Raw genomic sequence first — 23979 nt, 5'->3', positions numbered from 1 at the left:
GGGTAGAACTTAAACTACTTTACAACCTATTACAACCCATTCAGTTAAATACCTGATGGTGACAATATGTTTAATGTTCAAACTAAATAACGCTTTATTTGTTCTGTTTTTCTTCACAATATTCACTTATTTTGAATTTGATGCTTGCAAGTTCCAACAAAAAAAAGTGGGACAGAGGCTTGTTTATTACCTGTTAAATCACCTTGCCTTTGTAACAGCTCAATAGGTGTTTGGGAACTGAGGAGACCAATTGCTCGTGCTTTCTAGATGGAATTCTTTCCATTCTTGTTTGATTAAGAACATCTTTATTAGTCTCTCAATGGAGAAATTCCCAATTCACAGCAGCAAAGTAATGAAAGGAAGAAGTAGAACAACAAAATATAGGAGCTGCTGGAAAGGCAGCCACTCTCGCTGCGCCATTTTGAAGTCAAAATAACAAAAATAATACAACACATAGGACACGGATAGTCGGCGACTCCTCAAGCCTTACATCCATCCAGCCTGTGATGATGTACACCTTCAAGTACTCAACAGTCAGGGGCTCTACAAAAAACAAAACCACATGGCTGTAACACATGCAGAATGGCACATGGTTTAGTTTTGCTGATATAATAATAATAATAATAATAATAATACATTTTATTTGAAAGCGCTTTTCATCCCACTCAAAGACACTTTACAAGAGCATAAAACACAGGATAAAAATGTGCATTTAAAACAAGCATGCATAATTTACAAAAGCACATTTGGATGAACAAAAGAAAAATTGGTAAAAGAGATTAAAAGGTATGAAAAGCATAGCGGAACAGGTGAGTTTTTAGGGATGATTTGAAGGATTGGAGGTCAGTACAGTTGCGGAAGTGTTGTGGTAGAGCGTTCCAGAGGGTGGGGGCGGCGACAGAGAAGGCTCGGTCCCCCCAGGTTTTGAGCTTGGTCACGGGGATGGCGAGGAGGTTTGTGTTTGAGGAGCGGAGATTGCGGGAAGGAGTGTATTGGTAAAGAAGGTCGGAAAGATAGGAGGGGGCCTGATTGTGAAGGGCTTTATAGGTGAGTAGGAGCAGTTTAAATTGAATACGCTGGGGAACAGGGAGCCAGTGGAGGTTTTTAAGGGCGGGGGTGATGTGATCACGAGTGCGGGTGTGGGTGAGTAGGCGGGCGGTGGCATTCTGGATGTACTATAGTTTATTGAGGAGTTTGGAGGTTGTACCATAGAGAATGCTATTGCAGTAGTCAAGGCGGGAGGTGATGAAGGCGTGGATGAGGGTTTGAGCAGCGTTGAAAGAAAGTGATGGGCGGAGACGAGCAATGTTTTTGAGGTGGAAGAAAGCAGTTTTGGTGGTTTGGTTGATGTGTTGATCGAAAGAGAGGTTATTATCAAAAAGGACCCCGAGGTTGCGACAGTGAGAGTAGGAGGGACAGGGTGAAGTTATCTATAGTGAGGGTAAAGTTGGCGGTTGTTTGGGTGAGGGACCGAGGACCGATTATAAGCAGTTGAGATTTAGTACAGTTAAGAGTGAGAAAGTTTGTTTGCAACCAGGATTTGACATCTGAAAGACAGTTAGACAGGGTGGAGTGGGTTGTTGGGGTAAATGATTTGGTGGATATGTAGAATTGGACATCATCAGCGTAGCAGTGGAACTGGAGACCATGATGACGTATGATTTGGCCGAGGGGTAAAAGATAGAGAATGAAGAGAAGAGGACCAAGCACAGAACCCTGGGGGACACCTTGGGACAGTGGGGCAGTGTAGGAAGAGCAGTTGTTTATGTGTATGAATTGTTTCCTGTCTGTGAGATATGAGTGTAGCCAGGTAAGGACTTTGTCGGTGATGTTTAGGGATTGTAGGCGAGAGAGTAGGATGGAATGGTTGATGGCGTCAAAGGCAGCTGTAAGGTCAAGAAGGATGAGGATGGAGAGTAGGCCGGAGTCAGAGGCAAGGAGGAGGTCATTGGTGATTTTAAGGAGGGCTGTTTCAGTGCTGTGTTGTGTGCGGAATCCAAATTGAAATTGTTCAAAAAGTTGGTTGTTGTTTAGGTAGGTTTTAATTTGAGATGTGACGGCACGTTCTATGACTTTGGACAGAAAGGGGAGGTTGGAGATGGGTCGAAAGTTGCTCATGATGTCAGGGTTGAGTCCGGGTTTTTTGATGATGGGGGTTACGGCAGCCAGTTTGAGTGAGGAGGGGACATAGGCAAAGTTGAGGGAGGAGTTGACAATGTTCATGACGAGGTGGGAGATGGTGGGAAAGCAGTGCTTGACGAAGGAAGATGGGATGGGATCCAGTGTGCAGGTGGAGGAGTTCATTGTTGAAATGATATTGGTGAGTTCGGCTATGGAGACAGGTGTGAATTCAGAGAGAGGTGAAGTAGTTGGAGTGATGGATGCTGGTAGGAAGGGAGGGGGTACAGGTGAGGTGAGTGAACTGTAGAGGATGTCGATTTTGGATAGAAAGTGGGATAGGAATGAGTTGCATTTGTCAACGGTGAAAGAGGTTGAAATATTGTCGCTGGGTTTGAGGAGTTTGTTGACGGTGGAGAAGAGAGCCTTTTGGTTGTTGGAGTCGGTGTGGATTAGGTTGGAGTAGTAGGTGAAACGGCTGGAGTTGAGTGCGGTCTTGTATAACTGAAGGTGATCAGTGTAGGCGAGGAGATGAACAGTTAAACCAGATTTTTTTATAGTCTTTCTAACTGGCGTTTTCGGGTTTTAAGTTTGCGGAGTTCTGGGGTGTACAAGGGGGCTGAGCGAGTGAAGGAGACAGATTTGGTTTTGATGGGGGCGAGTTGGTTAAGACAGGAGGAGAGAGTGCTGTTGTAGTAGTTGTTGAGAACAGTGGGGTCATGGGACAGTGGAGGAGGTAGTATGGACAAGTGGTTGAGGACAGAGGTAGAGAAGTCAGTTGGGGAAACGGATTTGAGGTTTCTGAATGATATGGTGCGCTTTACCTTGGGAATGGGGGTAGGGAGGTGGATGTCCAGAGTGATAGCCAGGTGATCGGAAATGTTGAGGTTGGTGCTAGAGTTTTTCAATGGTGAGACCGGTGCAATAGACCAAGTCCAGAGTGTGACCGTGGGTGTGGGTGGGGAAGTTGACATGTTGAGTGAAGTTAAGGCAGTCCAAAAGGTCAAGAAATTCAGAGGCATGTTTGCAGTTGGTATCGTCGATGTGGAAGTTAAAGTCGCCAAGGAGCACAGTGAAAGGTGAGATAAGTGAAAGCTGTGTGACAAAATCTGAGAAGCCTGATAAAAATGATGGGTTGACTTTTTGGGGGACAGTAAATGACAGCAATGACGAGGGGGGAGCGACCAGGGAATTTGAAGGTGATGTGTTCAAAGGACTCAGTGGGTGAGGTGGATATAGTGCTGATTTTAAACTCTATTTTATGGACTGATGCCACCCCACCACCTCGGCCGGTGAGGCGGGGCTTGTCGATGTAGGTGTAACCAGGTGGGGTGGCTTGGTTGAGTGAGAAGTAGTCCAGGTGTTTGTGCCAGGTTTCCGTGATAAAGAGGAAGTCCAGGTTATTGTCAGTTATGAATTCGTGTAAGACGAGTGCTTTGTTGTTGAGTGAGCGGGTGTTAAATAGAGCCAGTTTGAGGATTTTGTGGTGTGTGGGTGACAGTGTGGATTGGGGGAGTGGGCGGAGGTTGGTATTTGATATTTTAAAACATTTTCTCTTGTTATAGTAGTGAGGGTGTCTGGCTGTGATGATGGATTGAATGGAGTAGATGGCAGCAGGATCAGGATGAGACGGTGACAACTGGGGCCTGTAGAGGGGACTATGACAAGCTGAAGTGCCGGGTGTTGGTAAAGTGGAGGAAGGGGAAGGTGCAGGTGTGTGATTTGTGATTAGTCAGCTTGTGGAGTGGTGGACAGCATGCTGGACATTTGCTGCCAGTATTCTGCTGCCTAATTTGTTGGGGTGAAAACCGTCCGCCTTTAAAAGGGATGTACGGCGCCAAAATATATCAAAATTGTCAATGAAGCCCACATTATGTGTCCTGCAGGCAGTTTGCAGCCAGGTGTGGAGGCTAAGAATACGGCTGAAAATGCCCATGCCACGGTGCGGAGAGAGTGGGCCGCTAATGAAAATTGATTTCCCGGTCGAGTTAAGGAACTGAAGAAGTTTGTTGAAGTGACCTTTGGTGATTTCTGACTGCCGGTGGGATGCATCAACGCAGCCTACATGTACAATAATTCGATGGACAGATGTTGGGAGTAGATGAAGCAGACTGGGGAGTTTTGCGAGGATGATGGGAACAGTGGCTCCGGGGAAGCAGTGTGTTGTTGCGTTGAAGAATCTGAGGTTTTCGGGTTATGGATTCACCAACAATCAGGGTGGTCGGAGGAAGAAGGGGGCGAAGTGGACAGGCAGGGGTGGGTGAAGGGAGAGTGGATCCTGGCACAGGTTCAGTCTATGGCGGTGAAGTGGATGGGGAAGTGCGCGGGAGCAGACCAGGGGCGGGAGCAGACCAGGGACAGTGAACTGAGGGATAGAACGGCGGTGAGCAATGGAGGAGAAAGGGTGGACAGGATTTTCTGACACGGGTTCGTGGGGGGTGGAGCTGGACATGAACCTGCGCTTGGCACCCAGTCGTGCCCAGGTGTCATTTGGATCGACGAGTGGCACGGAGTCTTCGGGTGCGGGATCAGGAGTGGTGGTCTTGTCAACTGTGGGAGAAGCAGGTTTGGCGGCAGCAGCTGTGTCGGTGAAAGATGGCAACTCTGGTTGTCCAGGACCGAAGATGATTGTGTCCATCTGCAGCTCAACATCTCGGATATAGTGAAGTGTGGAGATTCTCTGCTCCAGTTCAGCAATCTTTTTGGCAAGGCGGATGCAGCTGCTGCAGCCGGACATAGAGGCAAGAGGAGGCATGCGCAGAGTATGGTGTAGGTCGACTGGTGTTTTAGCTAGCAGTGGGTGGTCTGGCTAGCAGCGAGTGGTTTGGCCTGCAGCAGGTTTAGCATGCAGCAGATCGTTTGGCGAGCAATAGGTCTTTTGGCTTCCACCGTTGAGCGAGTTGGTTCGTGCTCTCTCTCGCCGTTCGCCGTCGTTCGGTGGCTCGCTAGCTGGTGCACTCACTCGCCGATTCACCGTCGCCCGGTAGCTCGCCGTTCGGTGGCTCGCTAGCTGGTACTCTCCCTCGCTGTTCGCCGTCGTTCAGAATCAGAATCATCTTTATTGGCCAAGTATGTACAACACACAAGGAATTTGTGTCCGGTATAACACGCTGCACTAGTATCATCGTAAACAACAAAATCATGTTGTTCGGTGTAAGCATGAAATTCCTGAAAAAGATGTTTGGATGGCAGCATATGTTGTGCCCAAACCCGTATGCATTAACAGTGCTTTCACAGGTGTGCCAGTTTCTCATGCCGCGGGCAATAACACATTTCTATACAAGGGTTGATGGATTATTGTTTTTGCATCAAAATCAATATCTCAGATTATGCAACTCACCCCCCCCCCCCATCTCACCAATTGGAAGTGTCATGCTCGTCATGAACAGGTCATTTTAAACAGTCAGCTCCAAGCAGGTTAAAAGAGTGGTGCATTCACGTCACACAGTTGTTCAGAGTTTCCTCTGTCCCAGCTCTTTTTGGAATATGTTGCAGGCCTTAAATTCACCATGAGAGATTTGTAGCAAAACCAAACAAAAACAATGTTTATCAGTGTGAATGTTAAATATACTATATTTGTAGTGCGTCTAATTGAATATAGGTAGATAAAATATTTCCAAATAATTCCATCCCAATTTAAATGGAAAGTATTTTGTAATCTCAGTGCCATGATTATAGCTATCCATGTTGATATGGTTACATTGATTTAATCATGCACACATTATTGTCACATAAATTAGAAAATGTTCTTTGGGTGCTCTGGTGTTTGCATTGTTTGATTGCTTCAACAGCAAGCAAGTGGCACCTTCCAAGAAGAAAAATTTGACGTTGCGGTGATCTTGAATTACACAGCATATGTTCAGAGCCACTTCTTTAGTGTTGCCTGAAGAAGAAGCTCTTGAGCAAACAGCCAACAATCAACTGGGGAAGGGATGGGAATAATAGAATTCATCGTACAAACAATAAGGAGAGCACAACACATAACACATGGGTTAAACACACAAAATAATAATAATAACAACAGGGTTACATTTAAACATAAGCACATATTTTTTAACAGCTATTTACAAAATGCTGCGAAAGATGCTGTGAAGTATGTCATCATCTCCTACTGTCACTTCAATATCTTGCACATTTAAAGGCACATTGTCAATACAGTGAAACTCCCCTAGAACGAAACCTACATGGGCGAAAATACCTCCTAATGTGAAAAAATCTTGCATGCATGAACACCATTCCCATTCTCCTGCCGTCCATACGACGGAGAAAAAAAACCCTGTTGCGTTATACGAAATCATTTTCTCTGCTCTAGCCTCGCGAACATATTCACTACAACGAAGTCTAATCCAACAGCGACCTCTACTGCTTCGTTCAGAAACGGCAACAGCAACCACCACACTGGTTTACACAGCTCTGAGTTTCCTGAATGCAACATACTCATAGCTGCCCTGCCATTGGCTTACCGAGCATCATCCTGGCCAAGTGGGACCTCACTGTCTATGTGTGTAGATACTGCAGCTAGAGCCGTGGAAGATTGGAAGAGTGGAATGAATCCGATTAGCTGCTCAGAGTAAATTGCTTATGGCTCGACGGACATTCAAATAAACAAACGTTTCCTCGAATGTTTTACTTGTTATCATGCTAAAAACCTTACGCTAACTGGAGTGCTAATTAGAGAGAATTTGAGTTCCATCGCGCTAACTATGGCAATCGAGGACTACGAAGCGTCCCGTGGCTGGCTTAAAGGTTCATTGCATGACATCAGCTGAGCAACGCTGTCTTGGGTGGCGATCGAGGGGAGGTCGAGTTAGAGACGGTGAGATAGTGGAAAGAAAAGCCACTGGGTCAAGGAAGTATCTGTTATTGTTAGATTCAGACGTAATATGAACGTTGCATTGCTAAAATGACTACAAAACGGACCTTTGGATGTCACACAGCTAAGAAAAGAAGCGCTCTGATGCCGAGAGGGTAAAAGTGATCAAAATGAAAGCCGGAGGAAGCAAAATAAAGGACATCATCTAAGAAATTGATGTAAGTGAAAGTGAATGCTGATCGTAAATTTTGCAATTTCTTTCCCTTTTTTCTTTCTACACTAACTATATGAAGTGTCAAATAAGTGTGTGCTCATACTTAAGCACTACTGGAATAAAAATAAAGAGTACACGTACAATTGTGTGTGCGTGTACACATACGTTTGTGTGTGTGTTTATATCTGAGATCAAATTTGCTCCAGTGAAAAAAAACACTGTTATGAAAAATGTCTTGCTGCAAACATGATTTCGTTGTAGAGGAGTTTCACTGTAGCAGCACAGTGACATAGTGGGTAGCACATTTGCCTCACAGAGGTTCAGATTTTGGCTCAGGCCCTCCTTTGTGGAGTTTGTATGGTCCCCCTGTGCTTGCTTAGGTGTTTCTGGTTACCTCAGCTTCAAACCCTCCAAATCAGGGGTGTCCAAAATCGGTCTTCAAGGGCCGCTGTCCTGTCTGTTTTCCATCTGTCCCTGCTGCAACACAACTGATTCAAATGATGAGGATCGTTCTTATGCTTCTTCAAAGCTTGCTGATGAGCTGATCATTTGAATCAGGTGTGTTTCAACCGAGAGCGATGGAAAACAGGCCGGAAGCAGCCCGCAAGGACCGGAGCTTGACTTTGCTGCTCTAAATTGTCCATAGGTGTGAATGTGAGTGGGAATGGATGGGTGTTGCTTGTGTCCCATGATTGGCTGGTAACCATTGCTGGGTATAACTCAACCTTCGCCCATAGTTGAAAGTTGGTGTGTGAGTGTTTTGATTCTCCATTTTGATAAATACTATTGGTAATTAACTCCATTAAAGCGGAAATCAACCCCCAAATTTCCTTTACAATAATATGTTTGATGTGCTCACGTAACGATCAATCACGGCTCACTTGTTTTCTCAATTTGGTCATGTGACGTTTGCAAGTTGAGCCGTGATTGTTCAATATCTGAGCCCTGAACAACTGCAATGTCATTTTTAGTTGACAGCTAATGGCAAAATGGCCGCCTGAGATGAATAAAAACAAGTGGATTTCACTGCTTAATTAATATTCCTCAAACACAATATTAATTAAAATGACGATAGCGCCACATAGAATATATTATTGTTAAGAAAATTTGGGAGTCGACTGCCCCTTTATTTATGACTTAGCTATGGCTCAGTGGTTGGATCCCGAGCCATTGCAATCATGTCAGTGTCCTTGACCGAGATACTGAACCTCCAGTTGTTCTTTATGCTGCGTCATCAGTAGGTGAATGAGGTAATAGTGTGAAGCGCTTTGATTACCTGACGTAGAAAAGCACTGTACAAGTGCCAACTCATTTAACCATCAAAATAAATCCCTCAAATCAAATCCAATGAAATTCTCAAATGTAAATAAAACCAAAGAAACAATGATTTGCAAATCATGTTCGACCAGCCCATTTCCATGCAGTTCCAGTCAGCAATTTCCTAACTCTGAGACAAACAATGGTTTCACTTCTTGCCCTGTTTGTCAAGAGGACACTTCACCGAGGCATTTAGAGCATTTAAAATCAGATGGCAGTTCATGCTCAGACTCCATGCAGCCTGCGAGTCGTGTCCCCAAGCATTTTCACATCAGGGCATCTCTCCACGATAATGGCATCTTGTTATTTTTCTCCACTAATGTGCAACCTCCAAAGTCACACATAACCTTCAAGCTCAAATTGTTGTCATGCATAACATGAGCTTTTAGCAAAGTCTTTCAGGTCAGAGCAAAAAAAGATAATAGTGTAAGATACTCTTTCCTCGTCTTTTTGTGGCTTTTTTGACACATTTTCCATTAAATGCAGAAAGTCTGAATGCAGAGGGTTAATAGAAGAAGAAAATGTTCCCAGAAGAACTGAAAGTGGGTATGGGAGACATGTTCAAAGCGCCAGCTTCACAAATGCATATTGTCATTAAGAATCAAAGTGAACACATTTTTTGTCCCCCCAGATGTGTTGGCTTTACAGTGGTTAATATCTTTTCACGTCAAGTAAGAATGTTAGAAAAGTGGAATGCATGATCTGCATCTTCCTTGTGCAAGTAACTGAGTGTTCAGTGTTTTTACATCCAAAAATTAACCACCCTTCATACAGGTTTTGTGATCTGACTGATCTACGCTGTCATGGATTTATGTTTCCAGTAGAAAATAATAATTTCTTGTTGGAATTTGGTTTCAAAATCCAAACAAATCAGAGGCAGGCCGTATCTGTGTGGCCGTATTAATACTCTCACCATAAATTTCCTTTTTAAGTGGTATGAATTAAAGTAAAAACAAAGTCAATACTGTTACTCAAACAACTTTTCAAATCCATAGACAAATGTCACCCTCCACCCAAAGTAATGATTCCCACCAGCGCAGAGTTAATCTCGGGTTTTGGATGACGTATACTGTACGTACTGTACAGTATACTGTACTATACTGTACTACCATAATTTTCATTCTAATATCCTGAGGCATATCTCTCCTTTGCTTCCTCTGGTCCGTTTGGTGTGTCAACATACCAACGGCACTGTGACTACGTGTTACCTTTAAACCAGTCGACTGACTGCTAATAAGTGAAGACACTTGTGATACAAATTAGAGGACACAGCTTGGTTGTCCCTATGGTGAAATTATGTTTTGAATCTTTTCTTATGGGCCCCTTCATTTTTGTTCAGGCCTATTTCATGAGGTTTTTTTTTTTAAGTATTTCTGTTTAATCACAATTTAAAGCAATGCCTGATCTTCATTGGTTAATTTTCATTTAATTAGTTTTATTAGTAGTAGTAGTAGTAGTGGTAGTAGTAGTTTAAGAGTATGAGCGGTTTTCTTTCATTTACAGAGAGCTCCCAACAATTATGTCCACATATACAGTATATGTGATCTTCCCTGATCTCCAATGGCATGATTGGATCGAGACGATCTTAATCCATATAGTTTCGGCTTTGTTTTAATGTTTGTTATTGGTTGAATGTGTATTATGCACTGTGAATTGTAATTGCAGAGGACAAAATTTTACAGTGTCGGTTTTCCCTACATGAGAGCATACCCTATGGAATAGCAGACTTTAAATCACAATTCCTTAAGAGGATCCTGTGCTTCTCGCTCAATAAGAAGATCTGAGAATGCAGGGATGTGTTTCCCATAGCTGAACTCATCACTTCTGCTATTTATTGGACATGTAACCTGAGAGGTTAGTGTTGCTGCTGAGCTCTGCGTTGTCAGTGTGCTCCACAAGAAAACACTATGAGATGAAGATGCACTTATCTACCGAAAAGGTATACACTATAGAAATATTTTGAGTTTCTCCTGAGGCAACAAGTTTATTTTCAGTGTTGTGTTTTAGTTTTAGCAACGATACAGTAACTTTTGGGGACACTGCAACCGAATGTACTTTATGTACGGATCAATTTTATTTCAGTAGCTCAGTTCCTGTTGTCACTGACAGAGGGCCTCCATAAGGAAGGCAAGTCATATTAAGTCATGGTTTAAACTTTATGGCTGTTAGCTCTGTCACCTCAATATCCCAGTACATAAATACGTTAGCTAATAAGCTCGGTAGAAAGAAAATATGTGGTAGAACAGATGCCCAAGATACAGGAGTAGCCTCAGCTTTACATGGCTGAACATCAACGAGAGAACTGAGATTTGAGTCATTGCATTGTGTCGCCGTGCCTAGCCGGATCAAGGAATTGTGGCACTCCTGGTGTCAAACAACTCCTGAACCAGAGAGCAAATGTCAGAAGTGCTAAACCCTGGCTGAGGAGAACAAGAGCTCAGTGCTCCCAAGTCCCATTTTAAGATGAAATTACATTTCACATTACTTAGGGGTATTCATCTATCCATTATTAAGGAAGAGTGTAAGAGGGACACATTCAAGAGTTGCTTAAAGTCCCTGTATGTTTTGGATTTTTTGAATTATAAATAAATGAAGTTTTCCAAGGGATTTATTGAAGTGCATTAAACAGCCTGTGCAAACTTTGACTAGAGACACCCTCGCGTCCTATTTACTCCTGAGCCTAGCCCTCCTTTTCCCAGCCGTGTCTTTGGTCACACAGCAATAATCATAACATCAAATGTATGAGGATTCACAGTTAGAATAGATGTGACAATACGCTCAAGGAATACATCTTCTTTAGGGCGGTTGAGAGACGGACAAACTCTGATTTTTAGCAGAATTTGTGTCAAAAGCAAGTTTTTCCATAAAGTGCACACAGAGAGTCGAAATTATGTTCTCCAAAAACCTCTGGAATTTGTCCAAGTGTCCTTGAGCAAGCCCCTTGCTCCTGAGGCTACATCATCAATGAGGGGGCAATGTTAAATTGTTTTAAATCCTGCAGAGATCAAAAAGAACAATACAGGTGAAAGCCCATTTACCACATTTTTGCACTCTTTTGACATTACCTAGGTTTCATAAAAGCAGTAAGCTCAAATAATATCGCTGACCTAGTTGCATCATCAGTATTTATAACACTTTTCATAATATACACCAATATAACACCATAACACAACCTCAAAAGTCATTTAAGTAGTAGTTTCATCCTAATAGATGATGAATAGTCTTTTACACTCCCAAAAACCTATTTCCCCAAAGAACCTGACAGCAAGACTCTTTTTTTTCCTTTTCAGGTTGCAATTTAGAAATGGACTGAAAGATTAGAAAAGGGTCTGCCAGTTAAAGGTTAACAATAAAACCGTTTCAGATGAACAGTCTTGGCTTGATTTTCTATGGCTCCATGTCCTGTTTATGTACCAAACTAGCTTAGCAGGATGACGTCTACATGCAGATCTGCCGGCTGTATGACATAGTTTCGGAGGCATAACAGAGGGGCGGAAAGTCGCAACCAGGGTGTGAAGTGAAAGTGTAGCGAAAGTGAACACACGAGACTTACTAGCCGGGGGCTCTTTATTTTGAAAGCGGTTGTCACTGTCGAAGATGCTGCCGCTGATGTCGCCTTGCTTCCTATCTAAATGGTTTAAGTCACAACAGCGAGGGCTCACGTGAAACTGACGATGAAATATTAAACGGAACATAAAGAAAGTCCACAGAAACACAAAGCCTAACTCAATGTATGTGGAGGATGATGGCACTTGAGGGGCAATGCTTACGTTGTGTGTCAAAAGTCTCAAAAGCGTGATAATTTCCTCTTAAGTGGAATAAGATTCATGGAGATCCGTGTTGCTATTTGTTATGTTAGGAGGTACTTTTATTTCTTGGAGAACTTTACGACGTTAGACACGTTTTTTCAGAGGTGGAACAGAGCCAGCATTTATAAGTCTGTGCATTCAGATAGAATTCACCAAAGTAGGACATTACAGTGTATCTGCATCCATTTGCACGGCTGATGTGGACTTGCCGCAAACAGATAATTAGATGAATGGCAACGTCTTCACTAGCGCGTAGTGTGACCTATACAGTATGACAGCATGAATTGCTCTTAAACAAAAAAAAAGGTCACCATCATTCCTCGTTTTCAGCTCTGTTATTACCTCTGAAGCTGGAAAACGTATACACGCCTTTAGATTCTGAGTTGAAGAGAAACAACATGGCTTCCTGTGGCACCGTTTCACTGACTTCAGCCTGGTAGGTATTGCAATGTTCATTCTGCCAGTCAGGTTCGATTTATTTTTATTTTTTGGCCCATATGTGACGTGTATCTTTTTAATGTTTTTTTTTCCATTCAGTGTAATCAATCTACTTCAGATGATGAGCCCTCTTTCTTATGTAGATAACAATCGCTATGCATCCATTGCAACAGCAGTCTGGACGCAGTTGCACCATCGCAAAAGGCAACAAAGGTATCACTAGACTGAGACCTACACGGGGACCATATTTCCTTCAATAAGCACACTGTATCATGAGATGTGGTGTTTTGTGCGCGTCACTTCACATACGCCTTCCATTGTCAATAGGAGTTTCATTTGTTTTTGAAATATGAACAAATACATACTGAGCATCTACACTGCAGTGTGAACGTAGCTTACCGATGTGTTTTTGGCAAAGTGAGGGTGTGCGCTTGGTATTGCAGATCTGAATGCTGATCCAACCTCTACAATGTAACAGGATTTTGAATGACGAGTTAACACTTCATACATGGCGACTGCTGTATGTCTCCTTTTGTTTCAAAACACACGAGTCATTTTCTTGTAAGGTGAAATTCTGGATGAGGCAGGCAGGTCTACCCCATTCCTTCCAACAGCAAGTTTCCTTTCAAAGTTCACACCAGATTTGTTTCTATGACAAGAGAAGTACACACTGTCAGAATACGAATTAAGATGAGTGTGCATTACCAGTGGCAAGCCTCGGTCACCGAGAACCCTGCGGAAACATCTCACAGAGTAAAAAATTACCCAGAATTACTAATGTGATTATTCTGTTAATCAGAGAACAGTTCTGATTGACCCGCTTCCTGTTCGACCATAGACATGCACATACAAGCATAACCTACCTGCATGCATACACACATACCCACTCACACACATCAACTCTGATTGATAATCAGAGTCAATAATAGAATTGATGAAATCCTCTGCATACAGTGAGTGATAGGGATTATGTACTCTGTGTGAAATTTAGATTTCCTCTACTTCCCTGAACCCTTGTGCTGGACATTAGTCATAATATGGATTATTCTAACATTAAACCACACTTACACTACTTGCTGGCATAGTTTTGATTCAATGCTGTTGGTACATTTGTGCTTTTGGTATCGATCTTTAGGCATATTAGTCGTGGGATTCTGATTCATGGAGAGTGAAGGTCGGTGGTGGTGGTGGGGGGGGGGGGGGGGTGCGAAGGCAGGCATCCAATCCCCCATCCCCCAACTAAAGAAGTTTTTCCACACATGCAAAGAAATTTGTCACAACTAAAATCGAAGTGTTTTTCTTTGTCATGCCTCATGAATTAAAATGTTTGATTGTAAGAAGCAAAAAAATTTTCTCTCCACTTTCTGCTGTCTGTGTCAAGGTCTGACTTGTGTACACCCATCCATCCATTTTCTAAACCGCTTCTCCTCACAAGAGTTTTGATAATTAATAATTATGATGTTCAAGTCAGCACTGGTTGAAAGATTATCATTTCATTACAGATTACTCTTTGATTCTGACTGTGGACAACTGATTTGGGGCAAGGGTGGATCTATTCTAGTAGGATACAGGGCTATGGGTCACCCCAAAATCATGAAAAATTGCAAACGGTTTACTTTATCACATTTAACAGATATTAATATAACTATAAACAAAACTAAAAAAAGAAGAACAGCTCACATAACTATGATACATAATTCCTTGATTGATTGTTTGATTTTAATAAGCATGCTAAAAACAAATGTCAGAAAGGTTCCTTGTGTCATTTGATTGTTGATGTCACTTGAAGAAAAAAGTTTGGACACCTGATTTAGACAATTGAAGATGTACCATGTTTGCACTCTTTGACAGGTGGTTCACAATCATTCAGCTGGACAATTTATGTATGTATCCTCTGTTTCTGTCGTCAAGATTCTGTGGTGACCGTCTGCTGCTGAGCTTGTAAAATGAGCAACCCATGTCTCAGAGTGGCATTCATGTCTCCACAGCTTCAGTACATTCTTAATCGCCACCAAAGTATTTCTCAAACGAACACAATACAACATTCAAAACTACATAGTTTTGATGTAAAATTAATATTTTTACCTTACTTTACCATAAATGTTCTATTCATACCGTGAAGGTGTGATTGTCAGCATGCGCCCTCTGAACCCTGAGGTTTTTTGTATCGTTTTCTTTGCATCCATTAAGTACTTGAGTGAACATACTAAACATAGTCTGGACCTGGTCAGCTTTAAAGCATGTTTGAGAATGTTACTTGTTTATATCCCAAAACATTTTCTTCTTTTATAGCTATTCAGAACATGTTTTCTGTGCTCAAATGCCCACAAAAGGGCATTACAAAGTCATATGTGGATCTGTGAGACTGTTAACACAGTAAATCAATACTGTAGTACTTAACCCTCTGCACAAAGTAATGACTTTTAAAATGCCATCTATTTGCTGTACCGCTCATCCTCCCTTGGTAGTGTTCCGGGTAAGCTGGAGCCTGTCCCAGCTGGACGAGAGGCAGGTTATACTCTCGACTGTTCACCAGCCAATCGCAGGGCAAGTATAGACAAAACAATCTTTCACACTCACATTCACGCCTATGGACAGCATCTTCAATTAACCTAAGAAACATGTTTTTGTAAAGTGAGAGGGATATAAAGAAAAACCACAGGGAACGTATGCACACTCCACACAGGAAGGCCAGAGACCAGATTCGAAGCCTCAGAAATGTGAGGCAGATGTGCCAATGGTCCACCGTTCTGCTTTCTTAAAACTCACTTTCAATTGTTGCTGACGTTTGATTGTACAACATTAGAACTCGGCTACTCCTTGTATTGTAGAACAGAGACAAGGCATCACGCAACAGTATTTCTGTATCCATTTCTGTATTTATCAGCAGTGGACCAGGACCACTAAAGAGTCATAAGGAAGGTTTGTTGGGTCACGCAACCTTTTAGCCAACGTGGCTAAACAGAATTAAAGTCTCCTAGCCATACCTAAGTGTAGTTAGCCAAGACATCACGTTTGTTTTGTCGGACATTTGTAGTCCTAGCTTTTCACACGAATTTTGCCGGGACAGTTTTGACAGACGAATCGTCCCTTTGCAGAAGTGGGGAATGGGAAATGCAATGGGGAATATTTACCACGCTACTCCCCATTTCAACTCGTCATCGGCGATGTGGTGAATGGGGAGCGTGAACCTTGATAATCCTATCACCATAAAGCAACATAACTCATTGTATGAAATTTATATAATTCTCTCTACATAACAGTATTTTCTAAATAATGAAAAAGTATAGTTTAATTTCAGTTCACCTGGAGTTGCCAAGGGCTACAAAATACAATCTTCAACAAGCCAGATAATGTTTGTTTTCGGACCTCTTCCAGGCGACAGAAATGTTAGTCATGATAAAGTGTTAAACAATCTTAGAAACAGAAGCTGTGCCTTGTGACTGTGGCCGAGGGCTTTTGACTCCCCAACTACTAATCTAAAAATAACAGCTGGGGTGGGATACATAGCCAGCAGGCAGGAAAAACAAAGGAGCAGAGGAAAATCTGCTGCGTGTGTAATCTATCAGACCATGAGGTAATGTTTGTCACATTTGGTGTTTTCTCTCATACTCCCCTGTGCTTATTTTGTCATTGCAATGTATAAGGAACTGTAAATTTAGCAACCGTGATTCATCTTGAGCAATATGCATGAAGAGAGAAACACATTCTGAAGGAGAGAAAGAACCTTTAGTTAGTTTGCTTATATAATTCAGAACTATAAAGATATTTATGGGTAAATTAATTCAATACATGTTACATATATTGGATCTTATTTCAGTTTTTTTTTTTTTTTTTTTTTAATACTGAGTTCACTCACTGACCATTCCACCCACACTTGACCTTGTGTTGTTGTAGATGAGTCCATTAATTGGCATGTAGAATACTCTTTACAGTGCGTGTCAGACTCAAGACCTGGGAGCCAGATCCAGCCCACCACATTATTTTGTGTGGCCCATGAAAGCAAGTCATGTGTGTGTGTGTGTCACCTCCCATGACCCCTCCTAAAACCTGTACCGAAATTTCAAATTGTCATGTGGAATAATTAATGTTGAGATTTTGCAATAGTTTTTTTTACCCTGTTTACAATCACCTGAACAATAATTTAACAAACTATAATAGTTGACTGATTTCAAAACTAGTAATCCATCAATTTGTAGTGTACAACTAATAATATACAGTAATAAGATGATTAAACATTTATTTGGATTCACAATGACCCTACGCGGGAAGACATAAAATAGCTTGTAGTGTTACAACAGTTGTTGTTTTATTCGGATAACCAGCCAAATAGATAACTAACAACCTTATCTGTTAATTTATACCACAACATTCAGGGGGTGGGGAAAAAAAATATATATATATATATATATATATATATATATATATATATATATATATATATATATATATATATTCCCCACCCCCTGAATTGGTTAATGGGGACCAAAACCACCAGCGCTAAACGAAAATCCACAAAGTAGCGACCAATTAACATATACAGTATATATTTTTAAAGATTGCCCCACATGGGCCTTTGCGCTTGAGCAGAGTGCACTAACAAACACACACACACACAAGCCAGGATGCCCTGGACGTGCAGCAGAAGTGTTTGGAATTAGTCTATTAAGGTTGTTTAGACAATTAAGGATGGAGAGACCTGCTTTTGTTCTTATAGGTCTCTCTCTCTTTCTCTCAGCAACACGCATACACTCACCCGCATGCACGCACACACACTTGCCCCACGTGGACCTTCCGTGCTTGAGCAGAATGCACACACACTAGCACGCATAGTAAACAACACTTAAACACTGATTTTTGCAGACTTAAAAAATATATATATTTTATTTTAATGATTGTTTGAAAAAATCTGCGATGCACCAAAGGCGCTATAAACGAACCGCGAAATAGCGAGGGATCACTGTATACCATGGTGTCAAACTCAAGGCCCAGGGGCCAGATCCGGCCCACCATGTCATTTTATGTGACCCAGGAAAGCAAATCATGTGTGTCAACTTCCATGATCCTTGCTCAAATCTGGACCGAAACATCAACTTGTCATGTGTAATTTTTTGCAAAGCTTTTGCAATATTTTTTTTTACCCTGTTTACGCTCACTTGGACAATAATTGAATAAACAACAAACAATTGACTGATTTCAAAACATTAACCCATCAATTTTATGTGTTGTGTACAAGTAATAATACAATGTGATGATGAAACATTTATGTGGTTTCACTGTCAGAATGGCCCGCCGAGGGAAGACATAACTCCAAAGTGGCGAGCGACAAAAATGAGTTTGACACCCCCGTTCTATACCATTCCATATCTTTCAACATAGTTCCATATCATTCCTCATGTGCCACTGCCATTGTCATTGCACATCATTCAGTATCAGTCAGTATTTAAGCATTCACATTCTGTAATTCTCCAGAAAGTGCCTTTTATACTTTATTTGGAGTAAGAATGTAGCCTGTTTTGTTTTATGTGTATACTCAAAAACACTCAGTTTTAGTTTGCTCAATAATGTTAAAATTATTCTGCCAGCGACTCAAAGTGTGCTTTGAGTTTTTGGGCACCTGTGCAATTGAGTTTGAAGCCCATGCCCTGTCGACAACAACAAATCACTGCTGGAATTCACTCCATCATGCTTTTGACAACACAACCTGAGTTGACTAAAAATGAAAATTCCCAGTATGCCGCTGAAGCAGCTGGTTCACAAGAAATGACCACACTGTAATTTGTAGATTGAGCAAGAGTAAAGAAGAGGTCTTAATAGAGGACATTACAGAGGCTCCTCGATTATATATTATATAGTGGAATAGAATGTGTGCCTTTGTTATGGAACAATGGTTAAATGTGCTCAGCCGCAAGTGTAAATTAAATGGTGAAGTTTAATTTTGAACCAATTACTCCCTCACCATGTGCAAATTTCTTCTCTGCATCTGTTAATGAAGAGCTATTATTCTCTTCCACATGGCATTTGTCTGATAAACAGAGTAGGCTTGACGTGGGCAAAGTATGCCCCACGGGCCACATCCGGCCCACCGACAGTCACCGACAGGCCCTCTCAGTGAAGTAAGAAAGGCAAAATATGCAGTGCTTTAACTTTGAAAGCTGTGCTTTTGTTTTGATGTGCATGTTGGGTGGAGGACACAAGTAAGCAAGAGCTATGACTTGTCTGTTGTGTTGTCCACTTAACAACATTTTTTATATATTTTGAGATTTATTTTTTTTTGACCCCTCTAAAGAGACTAGTGAAATTCCTAACGATAATCCTTCTTATCCAATCCTTCTTATCCAAGCAAAGTTCTTTGGGCAATTTGTCCTGGTGATACACCTATCACCAGTTTCATAGACAAAAATACTGGATGTCATCATTTTATCATAATATTTCATTGTCAAAACATAACATTTCACTATTATACTGACCACTCAGTTGATCCATCGAATGGGCTCACCACTTGTAGGAGGGGTCAAGGGGGTTTGATGCAGTGTGAGCTGGAAGGTGGCTGAAGGTGAAAACACTGTCAGTACCATCCGCAATTACAGAAGCTGGCTCTAGGGAGATGTGGAATATATAAAGTTGCCCTCTGTGGTTGGAGAGGCACCCGAGATGGTGTGCTTGAAGGTCAAAAGATAGTCAAGCTTGCCTCAACCCAAGTTCACGGCTTGGGCTCCGGAGCCAGTCCTCTTGAGAGGAGTTGGATTCTCTCACTCTGAAGTTTCCCTTGGTGGAAGATGGTAAGTAGGTGTAGTCGGCATATTTGATTTTGAGTTGTATTTGTGCCACTGCACCAAACAGCAACTCTTGAATACTTGGGCTGAACCATTAATTGCATTTGCAATCAAATCACGATCTGATAAAAATGTGATTTGCTGATTGCAAATGCTGCGTTTGACTGGTCATTGGAAGCAGAGCGGAGGGCTTTCAGAGCAGGCAGAAAGGCGAGCGCTTTATTTAATGCCTGCCACGCTAGGTACATGTAATTATAGGTGAGTTTTCAGTCTCACAATACCTTAAGGCGAGTATCTAACATTTTTGATCGTTTTTGTCTGACAACTTGGGGTCGGGGGGGGGGAATTCAAAAATTAAACTTGCCCATGGGCCTCATTCAACAATAAAAGTGTAGGAATGTTCATACCCTGCATACAAGTTGAACGTCTACACAAAATCCCCATCGTTATTCACCACGTGTGTGCACTAGCCCATTTTCTTCTCGCCACTGTGCATATGTTGATAAATAGTAATTCATCCTATAATTGCCATTGCGTGCCTGCGGCTCTCTGTTTTGCATAGCCGACGCCCATATTCCTCCTAAAAAGGCATCAGTTTGATGCATCGCAATCAATATGCAAAGGTTTATTGAAGTTGTGAGACATTAAAAAATAATAAAAAAAGGTTGAGAGACAAGGCCCCTAAACATTCACAATTTTCTCACTCTTTATCCACTTTACAAAATTGGAAAACTTGCTAAATACAGAATCTGACAGGATACAGTTGGTGACTCTTTTTTTAACGCCATTCTTCTCGCTTTCATGCAATGCCTCTCAGTATGACAGTAACTCTCTTGCCTTTAACACAGTTCCTCCATCCACCCCCTTCTTGTTTCTCCAATCCTTCACATCGCTTTACGCAGGCGTTATTTGCAATCACTATACCTTTCTTTTCCATCAAAAGTGACCTGCAACTACAATGTACTGAGTGTTTTCAGTGTCGTTTGTCTGTTCCCATCACATTTGCTGGTGCCTCTTTCAAATCCCTAAACGACTGCCTCACAGAAAACAACAAAAACAAACGCTTATATCATCGCCACTTTTCCACATAACAGCCCCACTATTATTTTGATGCAGGACTAAGCTCTCCTGTCTCTGTCCTTCCTATATGTATTCATCTTGACTGATCTTACTTCCCAACGTCTTCCTCTCCTGTTGACCCCTCTCAACTTCACATCCAGAGCATCGCTCTAATGGAGGTCAGCCTGTTCTGTTCTGTGAGAGGCAGTAACGCAAAGAAGGAAAGGTGAACTGCTTTCAACAGCTGTCATTGCTCTGCATGGTGATCCTATGAGGAGAAAAAAGAGAGAGTAGCAGAGGGGGACAGCGTGAGAGACGGTCGAAGAGCACGAGTGTAGAACCAGAGCGAGAAGCAGAGAGAGAGAGAGAGAGAGAGAGAGGGACAGACGGAGAGACAGACAGACAGCAAGAGAGAGACAGCGAGAGCGCTGTCCGGCGCTCACAGCTCACATCGCTGGCTGGCTGGCTCCCTCACTGTTGACGAATGAGCTGTCTACCCACGGGGCTGGGAAACAGCAGCTTGTGACAAGCTGGGGAGAGAGGAACATGAATGTAATGCGTACCTTGCCTCGTCTGCTTACAGATACCGGCCAGAAGAAGACCCCAGAGAAGAAGGATGGGAGGCGCATGTCATTCCAGAGACCCAAAGGGACCATCGAATATTCTGTGAGTAGCACACAAAACAAACAAGCTCTTTATTTGTCTAATGCCGTTTTGGTGGGTCGGACCATCTTCTGCTTGCATGGTGCTGCAGCTGCTCTGTGTGTGCGTCAGCTGGTGGCGATTTCTGGTGCTCTGACTAGCTTTGCAGGGGATGTTTATGTGCACCGTGTCTACCCATGCTTGTTAGGTCATCAGTGAGGACAAGAAGTAATGTCGGTTTTTGCATGTGCAACACGTGTACCTGAGCCTCATGTGTTGTTCGTGCTGGCATTTGGAGGGGCAGAGAGCAGACTGAAAGGTTGTGGGAAATGTGTAAAACGACTTCCTATACGTCTACGTTGTAATCATATCTAAAAAGCAAGGCAAGGTGATTTATAGTTTGGTGTGTTTCTCAAGAGGAATTTGAGACACATTGTTTTGTTTTGGGGGGTGGGGGGGGTTCTATTCTCTGTGCCACATATGGGCAGCATTCCACCACAGAGCTGGCTGTGCTTGTGAATGACCTTCCAACTGCATTGTCATTTCCATCGATTTAGCTGTTGTTTATGGATGGGTAAAGTGTTGGTGTGGAGCTCTTATAATAGTGGCACAAACTGAACATAGAGATCGACTCTGCTCTGCTTGATGTTCTTGAAATGACCCTCAAATACAGCTGCAGTCAGACAGATTTTCCTCACCCCTCTCCGTGGCAACAGTGAGGAGTTGTATCACTGTGGCTCCGTTCGTTCAATGTGTCTGTCTGCTGAAGAGAGCAAAAGCATGGCATACTCCGGTTTATTTCTTCTCATTCTTCAGTCTGTGTTCGTCTGGCTGTTTGAACAGGTTTCTTGAAATAATGGGGATCTGCTGCCCTTCCCCAGATGCAACATTACCTTCCTAACCTTTCAGTCATTTTGACCTGCAGCTTAACAAGGACCTTGTTTACCTTGTGAAGGGTTTTACACCAGTTTGTGGCAAAAGTCATTGCGTCATGGCCCCGACATGAATAGCGAGACAAAAATATATACTGGTGGTGAAACAAAAAAGGCGACATTTAATGTAGAATTTTGGGGAAGAAAAATATTTATACCTGAATCCCATTAAATGCCACCCTATTCTCGTCAGCTATCAGTCTCTTCTTTTCTTCCTCCTCATTGCAACCCTTACTGGTTGCTGATAGTGTGATGGATGGATTTAGCATTGCCAATGATTGTTTCCTGTAGCCAAACATGCAGCGATGGCACCTAGCTACGATGAAGAAGAAGTGTCAAAAAGGCCCATAAACAAGACGTACCAACCACATAACATTGTGATGGACACCTGGGACAGTGTTTGAGGAACAGCTTTATCTTAAACTCATCTCCTGTGGCAAGGGGCCAGCCTATTTTGCTCCCCGGGAGATAACTTTATAATCTCTCTCGCAGCTTCTACAGGAAAATGCTGTGTTTCCTCTTATGCCTCTTTATCGATGCCATCTTGTGCCAGCTCCCCGCCCCTCTCCCTCACACACCGCCTTCTTTCTCTACCCCTTTTTTTCCCCCTTATTGAGAAATAACCTGAACAGCTACAGCCCATCTGCCTAGACACTGATAACACCAGTCCATTCAGCCTGGTCCACCTATTGGCTGACCTGCATCCAATTAAAAAGTGTTTGAAGTTTGTGGGAACAACAGTGTGGAGAGCTAAGATGCAGACAAAGAGCAGCACAGAGGTGAGCCACTCAATGGAGGTTTGCACTCAAGTCACTGTGTGCCAGAGTTGGAGGCCTCTTAAAGTCAAACTAAATGAAGCTCTGAAAGGACATGCACTGTATGTCACATCACCATGTCCCAATGTACGTGCCACACGTTATTTACTCCATGGTGAGACAAACAAAGGTTTTCTATCTTATCTTATCTGATCTTATCTTATCGTATCTTACCTGGCAAATTGCATTCACTTAGAACTAGAATGTGCAGTTACATTTTGTTGCATTTATTTTGTGGCTGGCGTTACTGTTAATGGCCTTTTCTGTTTGGCTCTCGACAAATGCGGACGCTTTTTTGCACTGCTCCTCCTGCCTCTCACCCCACCCTTTCCGTGCTCGCCACTTAGTCCTTGTGCTGTCTTTCTCTAACTTTTTTCTTAGCTTCCTACCGTATTTTTCATCAGAAGAAGTAACCATGGAATTAGTTGGCCGGTCTCTCGATGTAATCGACAAAATATTTTTGACGAAAAGAGCAGGCAGTGGGGAGCCTGCTTGCCTTCCGGGGACACTTGCTGCCAGATGCGCCCTGGATCCATGGAGAAAGTGGAGACCGGTGTGCCTGGCAGTACTGTCCATGGAGGATGTGGAAGACATTATTGGCCTTTTGATAACAGGTATGCTGCTGTTTGGTGTTGGCAGCTTTCTGTTCTATCGCAAAATTAAACCAACGGGAGCGGATCTATTGGAAGTGAAGAAGCTGCAGGTCACTCTGGATGGCTTGGCGCGAATGTCCAACACTCAGACTCAAGCGGTGACTGAGCTCAACCGCAATATTGTTGCGGTTTTGGAGCGACTCAGCGCGATCGACAACACCATGGAGAAGTTGGAATCCGCGCTGCGGAAAGAATTTTCGGATCCGACTGATCGGCGCCAGTGAGAGATACAGACCCAGGACTCAAGGCTGTCTGGAATTGTTGGCAGCCGTCCCTCCAAAACAAACAACGCTATCTGGCCTTTGCCCTGGATGGAAGTACGCATGGAGTCTAGGCCCCCCACCACCACCCCCCTCCTTCTCGGCCATGGACTGATAAGTCGGGACTGTCTTC

The 23979-nt window shown here is 42.7% G+C and overlaps 1 protein-coding gene across 5 annotated transcripts in view; it reads left to right on the top strand.

Annotated features, from left to right (window-relative positions):
- Window positions 1-23979, top strand: part of oxr1a (oxidation resistance 1a) — a 143165-nt gene that overhangs the window by 72510 nt on the left and 46676 nt on the right. For all 5 annotated transcript variants that reach the window (XM_052064682.1, XM_052064681.1, XM_052064686.1 and 2 more), the window contains one exon: window positions 21128-21210. In XM_052064682.1, coding sequence (XP_051920642.1) covers window positions 21128-21210 — 83 coding nt within the window. The remainder of the gene's footprint in view (window positions 1-21127; window positions 21211-23979) is intronic.

Source organism: Hippocampus zosterae, chromosome 5, assembly GCF_025434085.1.
Source record: "Hippocampus zosterae strain Florida chromosome 5, ASM2543408v3, whole genome shotgun sequence".
NCBI lineage: Eukaryota > Metazoa > Chordata > Actinopteri > Syngnathiformes > Syngnathidae > Hippocampus > Hippocampus zosterae.
Note: the sequence above shows the minus strand (reverse complement) of the source record. Positions and strands in the feature narration are given on the sequence as shown.